Source organism: Anolis sagrei, chromosome 3, assembly GCF_037176765.1.
Source record: "Anolis sagrei isolate rAnoSag1 chromosome 3, rAnoSag1.mat, whole genome shotgun sequence".
Classification (NCBI taxonomy): Eukaryota; Metazoa; Chordata; class Lepidosauria; order Squamata; family Dactyloidae; genus Anolis; species Anolis sagrei.
The window spans coordinates 264,591,797-264,614,666 of NC_090023.1; the positions used below are offsets into that span (position 1 = coordinate 264,591,797).

Here is a 22,870-nt window from a genome sequence, read left to right on the forward strand (position 1 = left end):
GCATCAATGAAATACATTTTTCAGAATTTGACATGTAATCTTACCTAATGTTCACAGAACTGCATTGGGGGGAATCTACTTCTAAAGAAACTCTGACAGCCCAGTTTTGTTTAAAAAACTTCATCCCAATCCACACCCTTCGAAAGTAGCCCATTCTACTATCATGAAACTTGTAGTCAGGAGGCTCTTCTTAATGTTTAGTTGGAATGTCCTTCCCTGCAATTTGAATTCATTTGTTGAAATCCTAACCTTTTGGAAAACAAAACAGCAACCTTGCACCATCTTCATTCTATTACCCCTTTAGCTATGAAGATAGCCATCATATCACCTCTCAACAGTCTCCAAGAGAGGCATATCCAACTTCTTCAGTTGTTCTGCATAGGATTTCGCTCACATTCAGATTACAACATAGGCGACAAACATTTATGTTGCCTTCCCCTAAACTCAGTTCAGCTTGACAATATTCTTGTTGAGGTGGGGTCCAAAACTGAAGGAATTTTCTCCAAAACCAAAGACAAATAAAGTGATATTCAAGATACTCCAGATGTTTGCAGAAAAGAGGGCAACATCTGTCTCCCTCCAGTCTGGAGACGCTTCACCTGTCTTCCAAGAATTCTCAAACATATTAAAGGCTGTGAGATTACATCTGCAATCTCATTTAATATTCTTGGATGGAGTTCATCCAACCCTGGAGGCCTGAATGTATTTAAGACAGCTAAATGTTTTTGCACCAACTCTGTATCTATCTTGGGCTGCATCTCCCTTAGTGCATATTTTATTTTCATCAGGATGAGCACTGTTTTTCTTTTGGGAGATGACAGAGGTGATGTGGCTGTGGAGTGGTTCTGCTTCCTCCCTGCCATACATTACTATTTTACTACCTTCTCCACAGAGTGGTATTGTCACCTCATAGTAGCCATTTGTAAAAAGAAAAGTCTACAATACATTGGTTAGTGATTTGCCAAAAAGGGGGAAATGTGGAGGGCTCCATGTTCATATTACAAAATACCTTGTCTCTAGCTACTGCTGCTCATGGATATGAGAGGACATGGTACAGAAAGGCAAACAAAATCTTCCACAAACCTATTTAGCACTGTCAGATATAACAACTTCAACCAACTTTATCAGACTTCAGAGAAGGGGTTCGAAGAAATGATTTGTGAAACTCCCTCTAGCTCTATGAATCTAGTTCTCATGTTATGATTACTCTAGGCTTGTAGTTCTCAACCTGAGGGTTGGGATCCCTGGGAGGGTCAAGAGGGGGTGTCAGAGGGGTCGCCAAAGACCATCAGAAAACACAGTATTTTCTGTTGGTCATGGAGATTCTGTGTGGGTAGTCTGACCCAATTCTATCATTGGTGGGGTTCATAATGTGCTTTGATTGTAGGTGAAGTAAAAATCCCAGCAACTTCACCTCCCAAATGTCAAGGTCTATTTTCTCCAATGTAGTATTTTGGCCACATCATGAGAAGACAGGAAAGCTTAGAGAAGAGAATGATGCTGGGGAAAATGGAAGGAAAAAGGAAGAGGGGCTGACTAAGGGCAAGATGGATGGATGGGATCCTTGAAGTGACTGGCTTGACCTTGAAGGAGCTGGAGGGTGGTGACGGCCGACAGGGAGCTTCTGGCGTGGGGTGGTCCATGAGGTCACAAAGAGTCGGAAGCGACTGAACGAATGAACAACATGAACATTTTCTCCAAACTCCACCAGTGTTCTCATTTGGGCATATTGAGTATTTGTGCCAAGTTTGGTCCAGATCTATCATTGTTTGAATCCACAGTGTTCTCTGGATGTAGATGAACTACAACTCCAAAACTCAAGGTCAATGCCTACCAAACTCTTCCAGTACTTTCTGTTGGTCATGGGAGTTCTGTGTGCCAAGTTTGGTTAAATTCCATCATTGGTGGAATGCTCTTTAATTGTAGGTTAACTATAAAGCCCAGTATAACGAAAATTAAAAGAATATCTGAGGCAGGGTGGACAACGAATCCCACCGCTGCCTCCAATATAATGGAATTAAAGGAATATCTGGGCAGGGTGGACACACAACGATCACACCTCTGCCCTTCAATGTAGCGATGATCAAAGGCTGACCCTATGTTGTATATGCAAGTGACCGAATGATCTTGGTAGTATTTGCCGCCGCCGCCACCTCAGAAATTACTGGCCTGAGGAACCAAAAGGGTGTGAATGTATTTAGGTAAAGGGTGTTTGAGCTCTTGGTCTTCTATGGCTTCCTCCACTAGCTGACTGGACTTTAAAAATGAGTTGACTGAATAAGTTTCTGAGAGAACAGATGGATTGAGGCATACAACAGTTGAAAATTAACTAAGAAAGAGTTTATTTTAACTTTAGAATAACAACAACTCGTTGGAAATGAGTGGTACAGAATCTTGATGCGATTGCAATAACTTGGTTGCTTGAACAAACAGTTCCCCTGCCAGAATAGCTTTATCAGCTGTGAGTCCCTTTAACAAACTGTTCTACTTTTAGACACAGTTTCACTGGAGCACAGACTCCAGTCTGCCTCACTCACTGGGCTATAAGGTATCTTTAAACCTCTCTTAAGTTTAATAAGACATAGCTCTCTTTTACTAGTCCTCTCACCGAAGTAAAACTCTAGCCTAATGTCTTCACCTTATTCCCAAACCTAGAGACTCACTAAAAGCTCTTCTTCTCCTGTCAGATCTCTGCTGTAACTTCCTCTCTAAAAATCCACACCCTCCTCTGTCTCTATCTAAGCCCCTTCTCCCTTTTCTGTCAAAACAGGCAGCTTCTTTCCCTCTCTCTAAACTGACTCCTCCCCTACTGGCTATACTCAATCAGGAGTCAGCTTGACTCCTCCTCCTGCTCTGCTTGACTACCAAGATGCCAGCCACTGCCATGCAGGCTTCGGCCTAGCCGACTGAAAGGTAGATCTATTACACCCAGCAACTACAACTCCCAAATGACAAAATCAATCCCCCCACCAACCCCATCAGTATTCAAATTTGGGCATATCGGGTATTTGTGCCAAATTTGGTCCAGTGAACAAAAATACATCCTGCATTGCAGATATTTACATTATAAATCATAACAATAGCAAAATAACAGTTATGAAGTAGCAACGAAAATACTTTTATGGCTGGGGGTCACCACAACATGAGGAACTGTGTTGTGGTGTTGTGGCATTAGGAAGGTTGAGAACTATTGCTCTAGGCGCATACTACAAAATCACCTAAGTGTGTCAGATGCAGATGAGACAAACAATTTTGCACATGTGCTATATGTGCCTTCCTAGAACCAGAAGTATTACAGGCTACTCTTGCAAACATCACATTATGAACACAATATGAGAAAAGGCTGCCTATCCTGAACCTATTAGGCATCAGAAAGGAAAACGGAGGATAAGGGGCTATTTTTCTGGCATACTTTCATTAGTCTCCAAGTCAAGTAAGCCCATTCCCTCAAACCATACCTCTCCTTTTGCTTACCTGCTGGTGGAATCATCCTCATCTGAATCAAAGAAGCTGGTGGTCTCCAGTTCACTGCTCATGAGAGTGGAGGAGCTTTCATAGCCACCGAGTTCCCGCCGACGTTCCCCTTTGGCCATCCCGTTCACCCTGGGTGCTGAAATCATGAGAGGCCAAGAACAACAGTAGGAGGGTTCAGTACAAAAGCAATAATCTCCCAAAAGCCAGCAACATGCATCCCGTGGAAAGGGATCACAAGGAGACTGTGGAGTTGTGATAAATTTAGGAACCTGAAGCATTGTACTTAGTGTCATCATTGGATGCTATGAAAATTGGAATAGTCATAAATTGTACTTAAAAATAGTAATATAAATGTTAATAACAGAAACTTGCTTATTTGATTTATCAAAAATCAAATAAATTCTTTTGTCCACATGTACTGGCTTTTTCAGAAGACTCTCCTCTACAGTTCTACTTTGGCGGGAAGCCTTAGCATTGAACGATTGTGTTGTTAAAGTGCAAAGTATGGAACCCTGCGCAGACGGTCGGTCAATGCAACTTAAGCAATGTGCAGTCATTGAATTCTTGACAACAGAAGGTGTCACCTCAACATCTTTAAACTTACTCGCCTAACAATGCACAATATTCACATCAACACAATCACCATAAACAGGTTGCAATCCCTGATGAATCTCCTTTGGGGTGACACCTTCTGCTGTCAAGAATTCAATGACTGCACGTTGCTTAAGTCGCATTGACCAACCGTCTGCGCAGGGTTCCATACTTCGCAATTTAACAACACAACCGTTCAATGCTAAGGCTTCCCATCAAAATGGAACTGTTGAGGAGAGTCTACTGAACAAGCCAGTATCTGCCGTACACCAGTACTGCCATCTGTTGAGGAGTTACGAAGGTGAAGGCATTACTTTTCATTCAACCCTCATAAATATTTTCATAGCTCCCCATATTTGCTTTTCGAACATGGCCATACAGCCTGGAAAACTCACAACAGTGCCCCCATATTTGTAGACAATTCACTCTAGCAGAAACTACTGGTATCTGATGTTGGACAGTCTCCTGGAAACTGGACTAAATGTTCTCCTCTCTTTCAAAAGAAAAGGTCAGTTTGCCCATTTTTAACATAGTTGTGTAAAGAAGTAAGAAGTGAGCAAAATTTAGGATTTGGAGGGTAGAAGTAGGGGCAATATACCTAGATCTCTAAAGCCCTAAACAGTTCCGGCCCAGCTTAGTGATCTGAACATATCTCCCCTTATAAACCACCTCAGAGATTAAGATAATCTGGGGAGGCCGTGCTCTCGATCCTGCCTTCCCCGCAAGCGTGACTGGTGAGGACAAGAGACAGGGCTTTCTCAGTGGTGGCTCCTTGGCTATGGAACTCCCTCCCCAGCGATATTAGATCAGCCCCCTCCCTCCTAGCCTTCAGAAGGAAAATAAAAACTTGGCTCTGGGATCAGACTTTTGGAGAATAGTACAGTGCAATAACAAATTTGAAATATGTGCAATGACTATGGAACCGCTTGGACTACGATTATGGATGGCATGATTTCAGTATAGAATGAAATGTTTTTAAATGCTTAATATGTATTAATTTTCATTTAAATATTTAAAATTAAATGCTTAATATGTATTAATTTTCATTTAATTCAATTTAATCTTAATGCTATTGAAATTGTATGTGTTTTAAGGCATTGAATAATTACCTATACGTAAGCCGCCTTGAGTCCCCTTCAGGGTAGAGAAAGGCGGGATATAAATAGGGTAAATAAATAAATCTCGTAAGGATCCTTTTGCATGGAAAATAATCATGCCCTGATATGTCTGAGTGAATACATAGCATTAAAGTCCAGAGTACACAGCTGCACAGCAGTGTTGTTTGCTAGGCAGGAACTTCATTGCTACTGTGCTGGTACGGCTGTACCAGGAACTCCAACTTTATTTTCTTTCTGTTATCTGTTTGCAGTCATAGGGCAGGCCTCCTGTCCATCATAATTAAGCTTTGGTTCTGCCCCTTGTTCAGGGCTCTGGTAGGGAAAGGAGCCATTTTTGGGGCAGTCTCTCATAAGGAAGCTAAACTATAGGACGTAGACTAGCTCGTCCCGCAGAAAAGCTTCTTTTCTCAAGAACATCCGGGGAAACCGAAACAGAAATTCCAGGGGAAAGGTCCCAAGGCTCTGGCTGAGAGCTCACAGCCTCTCAGCCTCTCAGCCTCACAGCAAACAGAGGGAAAACAGTCCTGAAGTTCTCAAATAATTCTCTGAGGGAGGACAGCACTACAGATCCACGGAACTCCGTCTGAAATATCTACAAGCCTCGGCTGGTAGGTCTACTCGATACCCAGACGCATTTGGAATCGGTAGTAGGACCCACACCGAGGCAGGTAGTAAACAGCCTGGGAGAGGTTAAAAGGGTTTTTTTTTTCTACAGAGAAAGTACAGTTAATCAAAGTCAGGTACCAGTCCACTGAGGACTAGACTAAGAAAGCCTTGAGGTGTTGTTTGAACCATTGAAGATTTCTTGTTTGTTCCATAATAAAGACTTTGTTGTATCATTAAAGACTCTAAAGACCATCACTTCAGAAAAGTCCTTGAGAACCTCTCTTTGAGGCGCCCTGGCTTCCCGCTGGGCTTAAAGTATATGTCCTAAAGAAAAGACAGCTGTTACAGGCCCAGCACACGACAGAATATTCAGTGAACTCCAGGTAAGAAGAGGGGGACGTACCATGTTCAGGTCCCTCTTTTCTGCGGGGTCGTTCTCTCTGTATCGACACCACGGAGTCAGTTTCTGTCTCATTATCCAGGTTCTCTCGGCTTCCTCCGGTGTTGGGGCTGCAAAGTAAAGCACATACTGTATATAAATCCAGAAATCTGCATGTCAGTGCACAAACAAAAAATCTCTACAAAGAAATTGCTCAAAGAAAGTTGAGGTTTAAAAGAGAGGATGGAGATCAACTCAAAGCTGTAGAAGCACGTCCTGCATTTTTCTTGGACCAAGTCCCACTTCAGGGGCAGCACGTTTGGCTCTCCCTCCATGTTTAAAGAAACAAAAACAAAACCCAAATTCCCTGTATGTGGAAAAAACACCGCACCAGATCATAGAGAAAGCTATCCAAGCAATTCTTACAGTGAGGTTTTAACTTGGCAGAATATTTTTTAACAACAATACAGTGTTTTCTTTAAAAAAAGAAACTTGAGAAAACCTTCAAAATATATGACTCTCCCTGTCTCTCAAAGAGTCTTAGATGGGTGGTACAACATACAATTACATTCATTTAAATCGACTAGGAGTTAGTGCTGGTGGCCAGCCAGGGATGTCTTGGCCTTGCCAAGTTGCACCTATATGCATCATCCAATTGCACCTATTAATATTATGTAATGCTGCCAAGTGTTCCAGGTCTACCTACCCACTTCCACCACATCACAGAAACTGCAAAAAGGCAGATGTAAGAAGAATTCCCTAACTTTCCCACTTCAGCCACTCTCCCATTCATAATAGTTATCCCTTAGATGTGGGAAAGCACTTTGTGGTATCTCTCCAATTTCTCCAGAGTAGGCCAGAAGCCTATTGGGTCAAAACTCTTTATTGTGATTGGCAGCTACTCTTCAAGCTTTAGGGGGAAACTGTTCACTAATCCTGCTATGGTCTACGGCCTCCCCATTCCTACACCACTGCCTCAAAACCATGTGGCAACTAGAGCAACTGGTCTTGCGAAACCCTTTTATAGTGCCGAGGCAAGGGGGATGTCAGTAAGGAAGAGGCTGACTACCCACGAATGATTACTACTACCATATCAGCTCTAGATTGTTAAATATGGTTTTCTGTGGGCAAGCAGATGGTGACTACTGGATGGCATATGTTTTGTATCAGAAACTAGAGTTGACGTGGTCTATTCAATGCAATTTTTTGAATTAGTACCCCAAATAACAAAACCAAATCTAAAGTTGACCAAAAACTGATTGGCACTAATGTTGGAAAGTGGTCCCTGGTCAAAGTGGTCCCTAGTTAAAAAAAAAAAGTTGGGAACCACTAGTCTACATTGTGTGCTTTTCTACTCATAGCAGGACTTAAAGTTAGTGTAGTATCCCTTAAAATGTTGGACTAGACTAAAATTTCAATTTACAGCTTCATTTGCTAATTGATTACGGCATTTCAGACCTCAGAAATAATTCTTCCCTATATTACTTAGGACTAATTCCGAGGCAAAGGCCTGAAGTTATCAAGATCTCAAGGATACCTCCTTCAGCATATCTGATCATTTGCCTCCCAAATCAAACTTCCTGCACCTTCATTTAACTTACTGAAAAGAAGGCGGCCTGGAGTCTCCTATACCTCCTGTTCGCTCAATGGAGGGCGGTAGCTCTGGCTGATTGTCGGCACAAACAGATCCAGCATCCGAATGAGAGCCTTCAGCTGATACAAGCTGGAAAGAGAAAGGACACAGCTGATAAAGCAAGCTTGATCCAAAAGAAAATCAATTTTGTAGAGCAGAGGAAATTCTACCAAATATTTAGGATATCCAATAGTCCTGTATCATATTTATTTATTTATATTTATAGTCTATATTCCGCCCTTCTCACCTTGAAGGGGACACAGAGCGGATCACACATGTACAGCAAATATTCAATGCCGTTGTACAATGACAAGACAGACAACAGATAGGGGTAGATGTAGGTTTTCCCATCTTTCGGCATCTTTGAAGGGGTGCTGTCGCTCCATCTTCTCGGCCAAAGAGCTTTTTTGTTCATAAACTTCCTCCTTTTTGAGCTGGGCTGAAAGTAATGAACTTACCCTGATTCAGGCTTCGAATTGTCAACCTTTCAGTTGGTAAGATTTACTGCAGTTGGGTGATTAACCTGCTGTGCTACAGCCCGGCCCTTTATGGCAGCTTAAAGGGAGATCACGCTGGGGAACTTTTTCTTAAACACATAAACTTTGAACTTTGAGGTTCTGAAGGATTATATCTTATCTCTCTTGCTGTTGAACATCAACAGGAAACAACTGAATTAAGATACCCAGGGACTTGAAGTTCAGTGCCATGCATAATATGCCTCTCTCCTTCACCAACTTACTAGATCCAAGTGAGACAATTGTTGGGCCTCAGCCAGTGTTTGAGCCTGAATCTTTGATTGTGTTTCCACCTCCTAATGCTTCTGATGTTTCTGGTTCTGATTTGGATAGTCAGTCTGATGTGCAAAATGGAGACACTTTGGACAATAAGGTTACTGCAGACACTGATCGAGAGGGTTCAGGGGAAAGGCCAAATTCCCATGAGAAAGTTTCTTTCAGAGCAGGGGAAGAAAGTTTACTCCCTTCTCCAGGCTCGAGTTTGCAAGATAGCTTGACACCTGGTAGAGTTAATGAGGAGATAGAGAGAAGACCAGTCGTGGTCTGGAAATTAGCCAGAACCGTCGAGAGGCCCAATGTTTACGCAGATCAGAAAGAACTCGGCAGTTAAGGCCAAAAACTGGGGGGAGTAGGAACCAGTTTTTGGGATTTATAGAGGGCCCTTAGAGAATCTTCTTCAGATATGGCATCGTTTGGAATCAAGCTCAAGTCTCATGGAAACTCCTGTTTCAAGTGGTCTCGTCTCCAAGGATAAATCTTGCTTTTCAAGTGGATTAGCAGGGGCTAGTCAGGTTCATGGTCCTATTGAAGAATTTTGGACATTCATTGCATTGGATAATTTGTGCAAGTTTTTTGGACATTGCTATTATTCCTATGTTTGGACACTGCTTATTTTGCTGCTTTATTTGGCTTGTTTGCTTTTTGGACTTTTACCTATTTTATACCCACGATTGTGAGGTCAGGAGTATTGTGCTCCAAAATCTGTTAGTCTGAATTTGGAAGTCCCAGAGTAGTTTGACGTGTTCATTTTCAGCAACTTTTCAGGCTTGCGTTCCCACTAGTTTTTTTGTCGCAGGCAGATTATATTTGTGGTACAAGATGCAATGGATCATCTGCCTCTGTATATAGTCTGTCTGCATGATCTTCTTGCAGCAGCTGTGTATGCGATCCATCACTTCGTCTGCTTCCTTGCAGAGTCTACACTTGGAATATGTCATCGACTTTTATTATCATCATCATCATCATTATTATTATTATTATTATCATCATCAACACAATTTGAGACAAAAATCTTATCTGTAACAGAATAAACACCTTTTATCAGATTTATCAGGATAAAGACAGTCTGGTCTCAGTGATCCATACTTTCAGGTTGTTGTTGTTCATTCGTTCAGTCGTCTCCGACTCTTCGTGACCTCATGGACCAGCCCACGCCAGAGCTCCCTGTCTGCCGTCACCACCCCCAGCTCCTTCAAGGTCAGTCCAGTCATTTCAAGGATGCCATCCATCCATCTTGCCCTTGGTCGGCCCCTCTTCCTTTTACCTTCCACTTTCCCCAGCATCATTGTCTTCTCTAGGCTTTGCTGTCTCCTCATGATGTGGCCAAAGTACTTCAACTTTGTCTCTAGTATCCTTCCCTCCAGTGACTTTTTATAGGTAGTAACTTTCAGGTTACTACCTATAAAACCCTATATGCTTGGGGTCTAACCTATCTCCACGACCGCGTTTCCTTCTATAAACTAGCACGGGTTTAAGATCTACTGGGGAGGCCCTCCTCTCCATCCCACCTCAGTCTCAAGTGCAATTGATAGGGATGAGAGAGAGGGCCTTCTCGGTGGTGGCTCCCTGGCTTTGGAATGCCCTCCCAAGGGAGATCAGGCTAGCTCCTACCCTCCAAACTTTCTGCACACAATTAAAGACCTGGCTTTTCTGACAAGTCTTCGACCAATAATATAAAAGGTAAAGGTAAAGGTTTTCCCTTGACATTAAGTCCAGTTGTATTTGACTGTGAGGGTTGCTGCTCATCTCCATTTCTAAGCCGAAGAGCTGGCGTTGTCCATAGACACCTCCAAGGTCATGTGGCAAGTAGGACCACAGGGAAATTTATTTATTTATTTATTAGTTACAATATTTCTATCCCCCCTTTCTCGAACCCGAAGGTGACTCAACTATATATGAGGACCTTTAGATTCTTTATTAGCACTTTATGCTTCTGAGGTCGAATACTGCTGTTTTAGCTACAGCAATGGCTGTATCGAGTGAGCCAACACCCTGAGATATGGATGGAGGATGATGAGCAACGATTTTAGTGTGACGACTGACCATTATAGTTATTGATTGTAACTGCTGTTTTAATGTTTTACTGTAATATGTATTATGATGTTTTATTGATTGTATGTGATATTATGGTTGGAAACCAGTCTGAGTCCCTCAAGAGAGGGTATACAAAACTTTTAAATAAATAAATAATAAATAAATAATATTTTATTGTTTTTACCGGGAGTGCTATGAATTTATGATGTTGTGTTGATTGTTTATTGTCTACTTGTACGTTTTGTTTTGCACTTATTGTATTTTGCATGTCACACACCTTGAGTGTTTTGTGACCCACCCCAAGTCCCTCTAGAAGATAATAAGTGTATTACTTACTATTATTATTATTATTATTATTATTAATATTATTATTATTATTATTATACTTGATAACTTCCTAGTCAGATAACCGCAGTACATCACATATGATACTGCCCTTGAAACACTAATACAAGTTATTGACTGGAAGGTGGAACACAACTGACATATAATTGCATCTTCATTGATTCCCAATTTGTTTCTGGGCCCAAATTCAAAATGCTCATGTTGACCTATAAAAGACTTCACAGTCTGAAGGAGCACCTCTTCTCCTATGCAAATGCAGGATGCATTCACCTCAGACTCTGCTCACCAACAAGCCTGGATTTCTCAGCGGAAGAGTCCTGCTAATCCCTAGCCTCTTGAACTGTCTGGACAGACTTTGGCTGAACTGCCCACGCCCACTAAGCTTCCTAAAATTAGAGCTGCGTTATTGAAATAGCTGCTTGCAGTCTGGTCCCCGTGGAGCACACAATTCCCAGACTGATGGGGGGGGGGGGTGTCGGAGCAGGAGGCCACAGGCACAATGCACAAAGGAAGGGGCCCACTCCTTGCCTCAAAGGTCCAGCTGTCCTGCTAGAAACAGATGGCGTAGCTGTCGAGGATTCTGTGCAGAGAAAGCTCAGAAGTCTCAGCATTCTGCAACTGAGTAAACTAGACCAGATAGAGATCCAAATGCATTTCAGTCTTTCATTCTAATCTTGAAATTTGCAGGACGCATGTGTTGTATGAGATCTTTTCGAATAAGACTTTAGAAGGGAACTGTGCACAAGATCTCTGGAGTATTAAAATGAAGTACTGGGGAAGTATGTCAGCCAATGAAACTATTTTCCAACCAGCTACACAAAAGCTTTAGCAAGACTCCTTCTAGCTATAAACAAATATCGACACCTGTCTATGCTACAACTCATGTAAGTTGTATTAAAATATATTCATGCTTTGTATTTTTTAAAAAATACAAAGCATGAATATATGGTCCACGCTCTTGTTACATCCCGAATAGATTACTGCAACGCACTCTACGTGGGGTTGCCTTTGAAGACTGTTCGGAAACTTCAATTAGTCCAACGGGCGGCAGCCAGATTACTCACCGGAGCGTCATACAGGGAACATGCTACCTTTCTGTTATGTCAGCTCCACTGGCTGCCAATCCAGTTCCAAGCACAATTCAAAGTGCTGGTTTTGACCTACAAAACTCTATACAGCTCCGGCCCAGCGTCCCTGTCCGAACGCATCTCCTTCTACGTCGCGCCGCGGAGTTTAAGATCTTCTGGGGAGGCCCTGCTCTCGACCCCACCTCTATCACAAGTGAGGTTGGTGGGGATGAGAAGCAGGGCCTTCTCGGTGGTGGCCCCTCGCCTGTGGAATTCGCTTCCCAGCGAAATTAGGTCATCGACATCCCTCCTCTCTTTTAGAAGGAAACTAAAAACATGGATATGGGACCAGGCCTTTGGGTAATCTGGCAGACAGACAAAGGACAATGACGACTAGAATTAGATAGGATGATGACAAAGCAGAATGAACTTACGGATTTTGAGCTTGGTGAACGTTGATCACTAGATTGGTTTTATTAGTTGTATTGTATAACTGGATTGTTTTAATTGTTTTATAATTGTTGCTGCTATGTATTTTATCTTACTATGTGTATTGCTGGCATCGAATTGTGCCTTTTGTAAGCCGACCTGAGTCCCCCTTCGGGGTTTGAGAAGGGCGGGGTAGAAATGCTCGAAATAAATAAATATTATAACCTTACGTTTCGGATAACCCTCGTACCTGCAAAAATGGTTGTTCAGATGGGACGCTGCACTGGAGTTTACAGAACAATGCAGTCAAGAAAGCAAGAGGTTGTACAATGTATTGTCGAAGGCTTTCATGGCCGGAATCACTGGGTTGTTGTAGGTTTTTTCGGGCTATATGGCCATGTTCTAGAGGCATTCTCTCCTGACATTTCACCTGCATCTATGTTTCAATTTGCCACCTTTTGGGAATCTTTTGTTGAGAGGTGATTAGTTGTCCCTGATTGTTTCCTCTCTGTTGTTTTGCTGTTGTAATTTAAGAGTTTTTTTTTAACTCTAAAATTACAACATTTGTGTTGTGACTCAGCTTGACTCTGAGTCTGAAGTTGAGCTCTGTGGGCCTTCCGAGCCAGAATTCCTACAGGATAAGGAGGCTGATGGGTTACAGATTTCTGTACATGCTTCAGACAGGGCTGATGGTGGGGTTGCTGAAGGAGAAACAGCAAGTCAGTTCCCAGGGGAAAGGAATGTTAGTAAGACTGATAACGAGAGTGAATTCCCACACGGCCAGGTGGAGACGTCTTTGCCTTTCCACAGTGATCCAGTCCAGCTGGGCCAAGATAAGGGGTTACGTAGTCTTGAAGATAATGAATTAATGAGCAGACAAGATCATCTGCAATTAAGGCTCCGGAGAAGCACTCGCTTGGCTAGTAAGTGAGAAGCCAAGGGTGCCAAAGGTCAACACAATGCGCTCATATCTGCAAAGGGTATTTAGCCTTGTAGTTGACAAGCAGGGGTTGTCAGTCCAACGTAGCTCTTTCCATGCAATTTTCTGTGGATTAACTTTGGCTTTTAGCAGCACGCTTCCAGCTTCCTGAGTCTGGGATTTGGGCCTTGTTTTCAACTATTTACCATGGACTCTTGTTTGACCATTGCTAAAGGATTATGCTTCATGTTTTTTTGCCTTTGGATCTTGGGAACTTTGTCTTTGCATTTAAGCCTTTGTCCTGCCTATGGAACTTTTGCATTTCTTATACTTTGTTTTGATTTTGCCTTTTTCTCAGTAAACTACAAAACCTACAGCTTTGGTGTGGTGGTGTCTGGAGCAAGATGAAAGCTACCCTGAGTTGCAACAATTTGTGTAGCCTGACATGGTGGTTGTGAGAGTGGTCCAGCCATTGAAATCCATAAGCATGTGGACAATTTCAACAGAAAGGAGGAAACCATGAAAATGAACAAAATCTGGCTACCAGTATTAAAAAAACTCTAAAATTACAACAGTAAAACAACAGAGAGGAAACAATCAGGGACAGCTAATCACCTCTCAACAAAAGATTCCCACAGGCACTAACAAGCCACACCAAAAAATACCAGGCCATCAAATGCCAATCAAGGTGGTCAGTTGAAACATAGATGCAGGCGAAACGTCAGGAGAGAATGCCTCTAGAACATGGTCATATAGCCCGAAAAAACCTACAACAACCCAAGAGGTTGTCACTTGCCAGTAATTACATAATTACATCTAATAAAAGCCTGTAACACTGAAAGGCTTGCCAAACCAGGTTTCACAGAAGCGTTTTGAACATCACTTCCTATCGCCCCCAGCCAAGTTGTAAAAATTGTTCAAAGCTGCTTTATATAATGTTATTGATAGGTATGTAGAGGAACAGAAAGAGATAGGATTTAGTTCAGTCCTAATAAATGAAGTTCACCCACTTACTATTTAATCTCTTACAATTATGTTTCCTCCAAGACTGGAGTCTTGGTATGTTCATCTGGGAATTCGCTGAACTTCAAGAGACTTACAGTACAACGGATGGTTTTATGGTTCAATAATCTTACTCTGAAATCTCTTCCTTGTAATTTAAATTCCAGGGAAGAAACCAAAAACCAGAATAAGTGAACCTGAACATGGAATGAAATTCAGTATGGGTCTCTTTACTCCGCAGAGGCCCACTTGCTTTCTGCACCACCCAAACCTCTGAGTCATTCACTATCAAAGAAAGACCCTGCACCAAATGAAAACCTTCTGGCTGATAGTGAAGCGAAGCCTAGGTCCTCTGATACCACAATGCCTGCAAGATGGGGGAAAACTGGTGAACTGCCTCAGCTCAGGATTACATGGACAGTTCACTGCTCCACTCTTTCCAATATGACATTTTCTGTTAATTCAGCCCCTTTTACAACAATCTGCAAAAGAAACTAGTCCAGAGTCTTGCTTACCCATGATACCACTCGGCCATTGAAACAGGGAAGCCTTGCATTGTCATCGGAGATTTCTTCCTTCACAACCCTGAAAAAAGGAGAAAGAGAGATGTCAACGTTAAAACGAACCAAAGGGGAAAAGGTAACAGAGCAGGACAATTGATATTAGGTAAAGGTTTCCCCGCAACATTAAGTCCAGTCGTGTCCAACTCTGGGGGTTGGAGCTCATCTCCATTTCTAAGCCAAAGAACCGGTGTTGTCCGTAGACACCTCCAAGGTCATGTGGCCAGCATGACTGCATGGAGAGCCATTGATACTGGGACTTGGCTTATGCTGACTTTACTGTCATTATAAAAAATTCCTAAAGAGATTTATTATGAGGTAAGTAGAGGGGGCAAGAAGCCCAACAGGGCCTCTCCAATCCATCTCCTTCAGAGCAGGAACACTGGGTCATTCGGATTCAAAGATCCAAGATCCTATCACTGGAATAAATTATACTACAAATATAATATTACAGATAGACTGCACATATTACAAATTTAGTTTTGGGGAGCTTTTTAGGAAATACTCGAGACCAACAGATATTTATAATCACAATGCAACAACAGAACACAGAAGAAGAGAAGGTTATCTACTGTCCTTCATATTGAAACTCCCACTTCCGTCTCACAACCACAATAACTTAGCATGTCCAGATTCTGAACAAAAAACTAAGAAGCTGTTTCAAGTCCCTTTGAAATTGATAGGGCTGTCAACTAGGAAACTCTGGAGTCTTCAATTCCACTTTCAAAAAGCAGTACAGTGGGCCCTTGGTATCTCCTGGGATTTGTCTCCAGGATCCCCCAGGGATACTAACATTTCTGGATAATCAAATCCCATTATATACAGTGGCGTTGCAAAATCAAGTCCCTTATATAAAATGACAAAATCAAAGTTTACTTTTTGGATTATTTAAAAAAAAAAAAAACAGTATTTTCAGTCCCTGGGTGATTGGACATGAAGGACCAACTGTAACCTAATAATTTACAGAATAATCCACAACCATTTCCCCTCCACTGCTATTTTTGCAGGCAATCCAATACTTGCTCTCCTCTCTTTTCTGCAGCTTCAAAATCCATACCTGGTAACTGAGCTTACATACAGGATCACTTTCTCCCATATCTTATTGTATGCATTTTAATAGTGTTTACTCTTTTGTTTTAATGATGTTGTATCTCGCCTCAAGTCACACTGAAAGGCAGGTAATACATTTATCATCATCATCATTATCACCACCATCATCATCAAACTAAATATCCTTGCAGACAATCTATTTACTTATAGTATTCTATCCTGTTGGCAACTTGTACATTTTGTCAACTTGCACTTACACCAAGTAGGGAAGCCCAAATCAAGTCCTCTCCAGTTTTGACATATTTACAACAACCTTATCTCATCAGCCAAAAGCAGGCCCACACTTCCCATTGAAATACGAATAACTTAATATTTGTTAAAATTATTCTTCATTTTAATTATCGTATTGTTTTTAAGTGTTTTTTGCACTATAAATAAGATATGTGCAGTGTGCATAGGAATTCATTCATGTTTTTTCAAATTATAATCCGGCCTTCCAACAGTTTGAAGGACTGTGACCTGGCCCTCTGTTTAAAAAGTTTGAGGACCCCTGGCTAAATGTATATCTTACTCATTTGGTTTTTGAGCCTTAGTCCCAAATGAGGTGGAGTACTAAGCTGAAACCATGCCAATAGTTTCAGTTAAATCATGAAAGATATGTGTACCTCCCACAGAAGAGGTGCCAGCACCAAACCTGGACAGCCACCAAAAGGCAGTGACCCCTGGTGACCACCTTCTGGACATCTTGAAGAACTAGAAGGAGGAGGATTTCAGGAGGTTTAAGAGGAAACTCAATGAATTCCCAGTCAGGAAAGGCTATAACAACATCCCCAAAGGGCGGCTGGGGAAGGCAGACACGCTGGAACTGATCGCTCTCATGTGCACATACTACACTGAGAATTACACTATAGAGGTGGCAGCCAGGGTGCTGGAGAAGATTAACATCAAAGAGCAGGCAAAGAATTTATGGAAATTCACTGAGATGCCCCCACATCTGCCCAAGGACACCTAGCCAGTGTATAATATTACAGTATAATGTTATAGTACAATATAATATATAGTATTAATATCGTGCTATGATAATATTATAATATATTGTATTTACTTTTTACTTGTAAGCCACTCTGAGTCCCCTCCAGGGTGAGAAGGGCGGCATATAAATGCCGTAAATAAATAAATGTGTACCAAGTTTGGTCCAGACCCATCAAATCATGTAGGAACCTTTGCAGAACATGTGCACACATATATTATTATTATTATTATTATTATTATTATTATTATTACCCCGCCACCATCCCCCCAGAGGGGACTCAGGCAGCCTTAAATGAGGCCAAGTTCGGTATATGTGTAACTCTGTGTTACTGGGGTGGGGTGGGGATATTTCCCCCCAAAACTATGAAGGCTGAACTGGAACCCTTTCTCAAAAAATAAAAGAGATTGGAAGAGAGGTGAAATTGGGCCCATTTGGCTATCCCAAGAAGTTGTTCCCTTTACAATGCTGCATCATGGAAAACTTTATGATCTCATCAGGATCCTATGTTTACTTGGCAAAGTTGTGTTCAGATGGAGAAACTGATTTCCTTTTTATTGCTGGCTGGTGAATTGCACATCTGCAATTCCCCCTACCACCACCCATCCTATTAATGCATGGAACACATGTTTTGAAGGAACATATCTGGAAGGCAGCAGTCACAGCTGTGTATACAAAGCTCCGATGGGGAATGGAGGCATGCAAGAAAGAAAAAGAATACAAGTCTGCATGAGGAAAAAGGATGTTTTTAGAATTAATTTGCATTGTACAGACCCCTTCAAGGTGATGTTTACAGGTTTAAGCAGGAGCTGCACTCCTTAGTACAGCTCTACAAGAACCAGAAACGACAGAGTGGAGATTCTGGGCCTGAGTTCAAACGCTTCAAATCCTGAAGCTGTGACTGTGGGTGCTCAAAGCTTCAAGTTGTTGTTCATTCGTTCAGTTGTCTCCGACCTTTTGTGACCTCATGGACCAACCCACGCCAGAGCTCCCTGTCGGCCGTCACCACCCCCAGCTCCTTCAAGGTCAGTCCAGTCACTTCAAGGATGCCATCCATCCATCTTGCCCTTGGTCGGCCCCTCTTACTTTTGCCTTCCACTTTCCCCAGCATCATTGTCTTCTCTAGGCTTTGCCGTCTCCTCATGATGTGGCCAAAGTACTTCAGCTTTGTCTCTAATATCCTTCCCTCCAATGAGCAGTAGGGCTTTATTTCCTGGAGGATGGACTGGTTGGATCTTCTCGCAGTCCAAAGCACTCTCAGAACTTTCCTCCAACACCACAGTTCAAAAGCAACTCTCTTCCTTCACTCAGCCTTCCCTAAGGTCCAGCTCTCACATCGGTAGGTTACTACAGGGAATACCATGGCTTTGACTATGCGGATCTTGGTTGCCAGTGTGATGTCTCTACTCTTTACTATTTTATCGAGATTGGACGTTGCTCTCCTCCCAAAGCTTTGAGTACAGAATGAAAAGGGGCTGCCCACTTCTTGGCTCTGTAGCAACTCTAAGCAGTAAAAAGGACTCAGTTGGTCAAGCCAGTACAAGAGACTTAGACAAATGTCCTTATCTGGTAAAAAAGCAGGACTGTTTTGCCTCTTCCACTCCAGTTCCCAGCTTAAGCCATTAGCTCCAGCAACTGCTTTAATGCCTTTGGCTGAGGAACACAGGCCTGCAACCCTCGGTTTGGAAATGGCTGTTCCAACCTTCCCTTGGCACAGAGCGACAGTTATTTGACAAAGGGCTTTTAAAAGCTCTTCACAGCTCATCCCGGTTTAACTGCTTTAACTTATTTTCTTCCCAGAAAATAACAAAGGCACCATGACAGGACACTCTGTAGTACAAGGCAAAACACAAAAACTGTGTTTTCCTTTCAACCTATAGAGTGCTACCTCAATAAAACCAGTTGTGAAAAGAATGCCTAAGATCTTGTCCTGTCTGTGCCAAATCCACCCACACGCACACACTTTTCCAAAAAGCCAAATGCTCCTGCCAGAACTAGATAGGCTTTGAAGTATCCTCACTGGATGGAGCCATATAAGAAAGAAGCACATTTGTATTGTCGAAGGCTTTCATGGCCAGAATCACTGAGTTGTTGTAGGTTTTTTTTCGGGCTATATGGCCATGTTCTAGAGGCATTTTCTCCTGACGTTTCGCCTGCATCTATGGCATGCATCCTCAGAGGTAGGGAGGCACATCTGTTTGGGTCAATGCCTCATTGAGGTAGAGCAGGGAATTGTATTAGGAATTTCATTAATGTAACATCAAAGGCTGATTTCTTATATTTAAAAACTTTTTATCAAGCAGAATATGACCCAAGTGTGTGCAGTGATTGTTCTGAACCTGTGTCATCAAGGTTTTTTTCTATAACTTGCATAATCCCTGATCATTAGTCATACTGGTTGGTACTTCTGAGAGTCTACAAAACATCTGAAGGGTCAAAGGGCCAATGCTGCTCTATATGTTTACAACTGCAAACATAATAATAATAATAATAATAATAATAATAATAATAATAATAAATTTATATACCGCTCCATCTCCCCGAGGGGACTCAGAACGGTTCCCAAGTAACATCACAAAACATACAGAGTAAAAACAATATAACCATAGGATTGACAAACAAAATATAAGCATAAAAATTGCCGCCATAACACACATATATTAAAGGCAATCCTGCCTTTTCAAGGCAATTAAAAATTTAAAAGGCCGGGTCAAGATTTGTGCAAGCCCAAATCTTTCAATTCCTTGTTACAATAAAATACAATGAGAGACAAATACACAAACAAAGGCAAAGGCTTCTCCTTCCATTTCCGGCTCTGGAGGTGGTGCTCATCTCTGGCTCTGGGGGAGGTGCTCTTCTCCGTTTCCAAGCCAAGGAGCCTGTGTTGTCCATAGACACCTCCTGGTCATGTGGCCAGCATGACTGCATGGAGTGTCTTTTTGCCTTTTCCCGCCAAAGTGGTACCTATTTATCTAGTCAAATTTAGATGTTTTCGAACTGCTAGATTGGCAGGAGCTAGGGCTAACAGCGGGAGCTCACCCCTCTCGTGGATTCAAACTACCAACCTTCAGGTCACCACCCGCAGTCACTCTATTTTTGTTAAATTGTGTTTAACAAAAATAGAGTGACTGCGGGTGGTGACCTGAAGGTTGGTAGTTTGTGTTGGTAAACACAATTTAACAAAAATAGAGTGTTCTCTACTAGTTTTTGGAAACCAATTGCCCAAATTCTTCTTTTTTCTGCCTGGCAGTCTCATCTACACACAGAGATATACCTCTGTTATCAATACACAAACAACATTAGGATGATTCAGTGGTGCAAATGCTGGGCTAGATAACCTAGACTTAAATCTCACTTACTTTATATTATAGGTTTGAGACTTTTAAAATACTTTAATAAGGTTTATGTTTCTGAAAAACAAAGTACACGATTACTATATTGTTCTCTTGCAGAGCAGTTCTGTTTCATGTTCTGTTATTTGCTGAAAAGGGGATCTTTTAAGAAAGATAAAGTGGGATATGAATAAAGATATTAATAAACTATTATAAATTATAATCATTGTCATTATTATTGCTAGTTCATCAGACCTGAGTCTTCCAAAATGTATGTTTGAGGGGGGATGGGGGGGTTGTAATATTTACTTTATTTACAAATGTAAAATGAGAGTACAGGTATACCTCAATGAACAAGATGTATGTTGAGACATCATAAGATGAAATGACTCAATGGAAAAGACAATAATACTTAGCCAAGTTGAAGTAGAAGAAGAAGATTTAATTACAAGTGTGTTGATTGAATCAAGGACGTTCTGGTTCTGAGTTCGTAGCAGGATTGTTAAGACCCTGCCCATCATTATTAACAGTCCTGTCTCGGCAGTCTCTAACTCAAGAGTCACCATAAATTAAACCTGACTGGACAGCAATTATCAGCACTTTTAATGTATAATAATTACAATACTTAAAAACTTGGGACTAGACTGATTATATTGTGGTTGCAATAATATTTTCAATCCTCCTATGCATTATGCTCCACAGCATGATGAATAGCTGCTATTCGTCAAATGAATTCTCACTCAGTTTATGCAGTTTTACAGGTTGACAAAACGCTCCAAAATTACGTGTTATAATCCCATCTGTGAAGCTAAGGAGGCTTGCAGCTAGCCAATATGACTCCGGGAGATGATCTACGACCCTTACTCACACGTGATATGGGAATTCCTAAGGATAAGGGGCAACACTCAACTGTAATACAGCTTTTTTCTAATATAATAATAATAATGTTTTACACACTCAGCCTCCAAGAGTGTAGTGAAGAGAAGAGTCACCTTTCCGCATACAAATCTGACCAGGCAGTACCCCTAAAGAAAGTTTATTGCTCACTGAAGGTTGAGGCCTTCACAAGGGTCAAAGCAGAACTACCAAGTAAGGAGACACAAAGAAAAAGGTGTCAATGGCTACTCTGGATCCTTGTTAACCCAGTCCTTCCAAGTGGTTTGTCAAATTGGTCCTGGCTCTAGTTGAATGGCAGGCAAACAGTACTCTAGAAAGCAGCTGGGACTGTGGAATGTGCTTTGCCAGCAGAACAGCTCATTCCTGGAAAGGCCTCAACTGAGTAGGAGGCCAGGAACGGACTAAAGAAGAGAAAAGCTCCTTGGTCTCTGTATACCTCAGAAAGAGAAAATGACCACAAAACAGATGCCTGGCTGTCATCCTTGAAGCACTAAAGACACAAAAGTTTGGGTTATTGGAAAACTATTAACAGAAAAGCAGTGGTGCTTCCTGGGACTGCACTGGAATGGCTTAAAGACGGTGAGCGATGGCTAAGGTGGAGTACAACATCTCTCCATCGACAAGAACCACAATTACAGCAACACCCATGGCAGCAGTGTGTCTGGGTGCCCAGAATACTGGGAGACCTCAAGTTTCAACATATGAGATCATCAAATTATTTTCAGCAGCTGGTAACCCTCATATTCCCACTACATCAGTGGTTCTCAACCTTCTTAATGTCACAACCCCTTAATACAGTTCCTCATGTTGTGGTGATCCACAACTATAAAATTATTGTTGTTGCCACTTCATAACTGTAACTTTGCTACTGTTACAATGTGAATATCTGATATGCAGGATGTATTTTCCTTTACTGGACCAAATTTGACACAAATACTCGATATGCCCAAATGTGAATACTAGTGGGGTTGGGGGGATTGATTTTGTAATTTGGGAGTTGTACTTGCTGGGATTTATAGTTAATCTACAATCAAAGAGCATTCTGAACTCCACCAACGATTGAATTGAACCAAACTTGGCACACAGAACTTCCATGACGAACAGAAAATACTGGAGAGGTTTGTGGGCATTGACCTTAAGTTTTGGAGTTGTAGTTTACCTACATCCAGAGAGCACTGTGGACTCAAACAATGATGGATCTGGACCAAACTTGGAATGAATAGTCAATATGCCAAATTTGAACACTGGGGGACTTTGGGGAAAATAGACCTTGACATTTGGAAATTGTACTTGCTGGGATTTATAGTTCACCTACAACCAAAGAGCATTCTGAACTCCACCAACGATTGAATTGAAGCAAACATGACACACAGAACTTCCATGACCAACAGAAAATACTGGAAGGGTTTGTAGGCATTGACCTAAAATTTAGGAGTTGTAGTTTACCTACATCCAGAGAGCACTGTGGACTCAAACAATGATGGATCTGGACCAAACTTGGCATGAATAGTCAATATGCCAAATTTGAACACTGGGGAACTTTGGGGAAAATAGACCTTGACATTTGGGAATTGTAGTTGCTGGGATTTATAGTTTACCTACAACCAAAG

The 22,870-nt window shown here is 41.7% G+C and overlaps 1 protein-coding gene across 6 annotated transcripts in view; it reads right to left on the minus strand.

The window, feature by feature from the left end:
• Positions 1 to 22,870, minus strand: part of DVL3 (dishevelled segment polarity protein 3) — a 76,789-nt gene that overhangs the window by 28,320 nt on the left and 25,599 nt on the right. For all 6 annotated transcript variants that reach the window (XM_060767358.2, XM_060767359.2, XM_060767355.2 and 3 more), the window contains exons 2-5: positions 14,907 to 14,976; positions 7,770 to 7,891; positions 6,193 to 6,299; positions 3,475 to 3,610 (exon numbers count right to left, since the gene is read on the minus strand). In XM_060767358.2, coding sequence (XP_060623341.1) covers positions 3,475 to 3,610; positions 6,193 to 6,299; positions 7,770 to 7,891; positions 14,907 to 14,976 — 435 coding nt within the window. The remainder of the gene's footprint in view (positions 1 to 3,474; positions 3,611 to 6,192; positions 6,300 to 7,769; positions 7,892 to 14,906; positions 14,977 to 22,870) is intronic.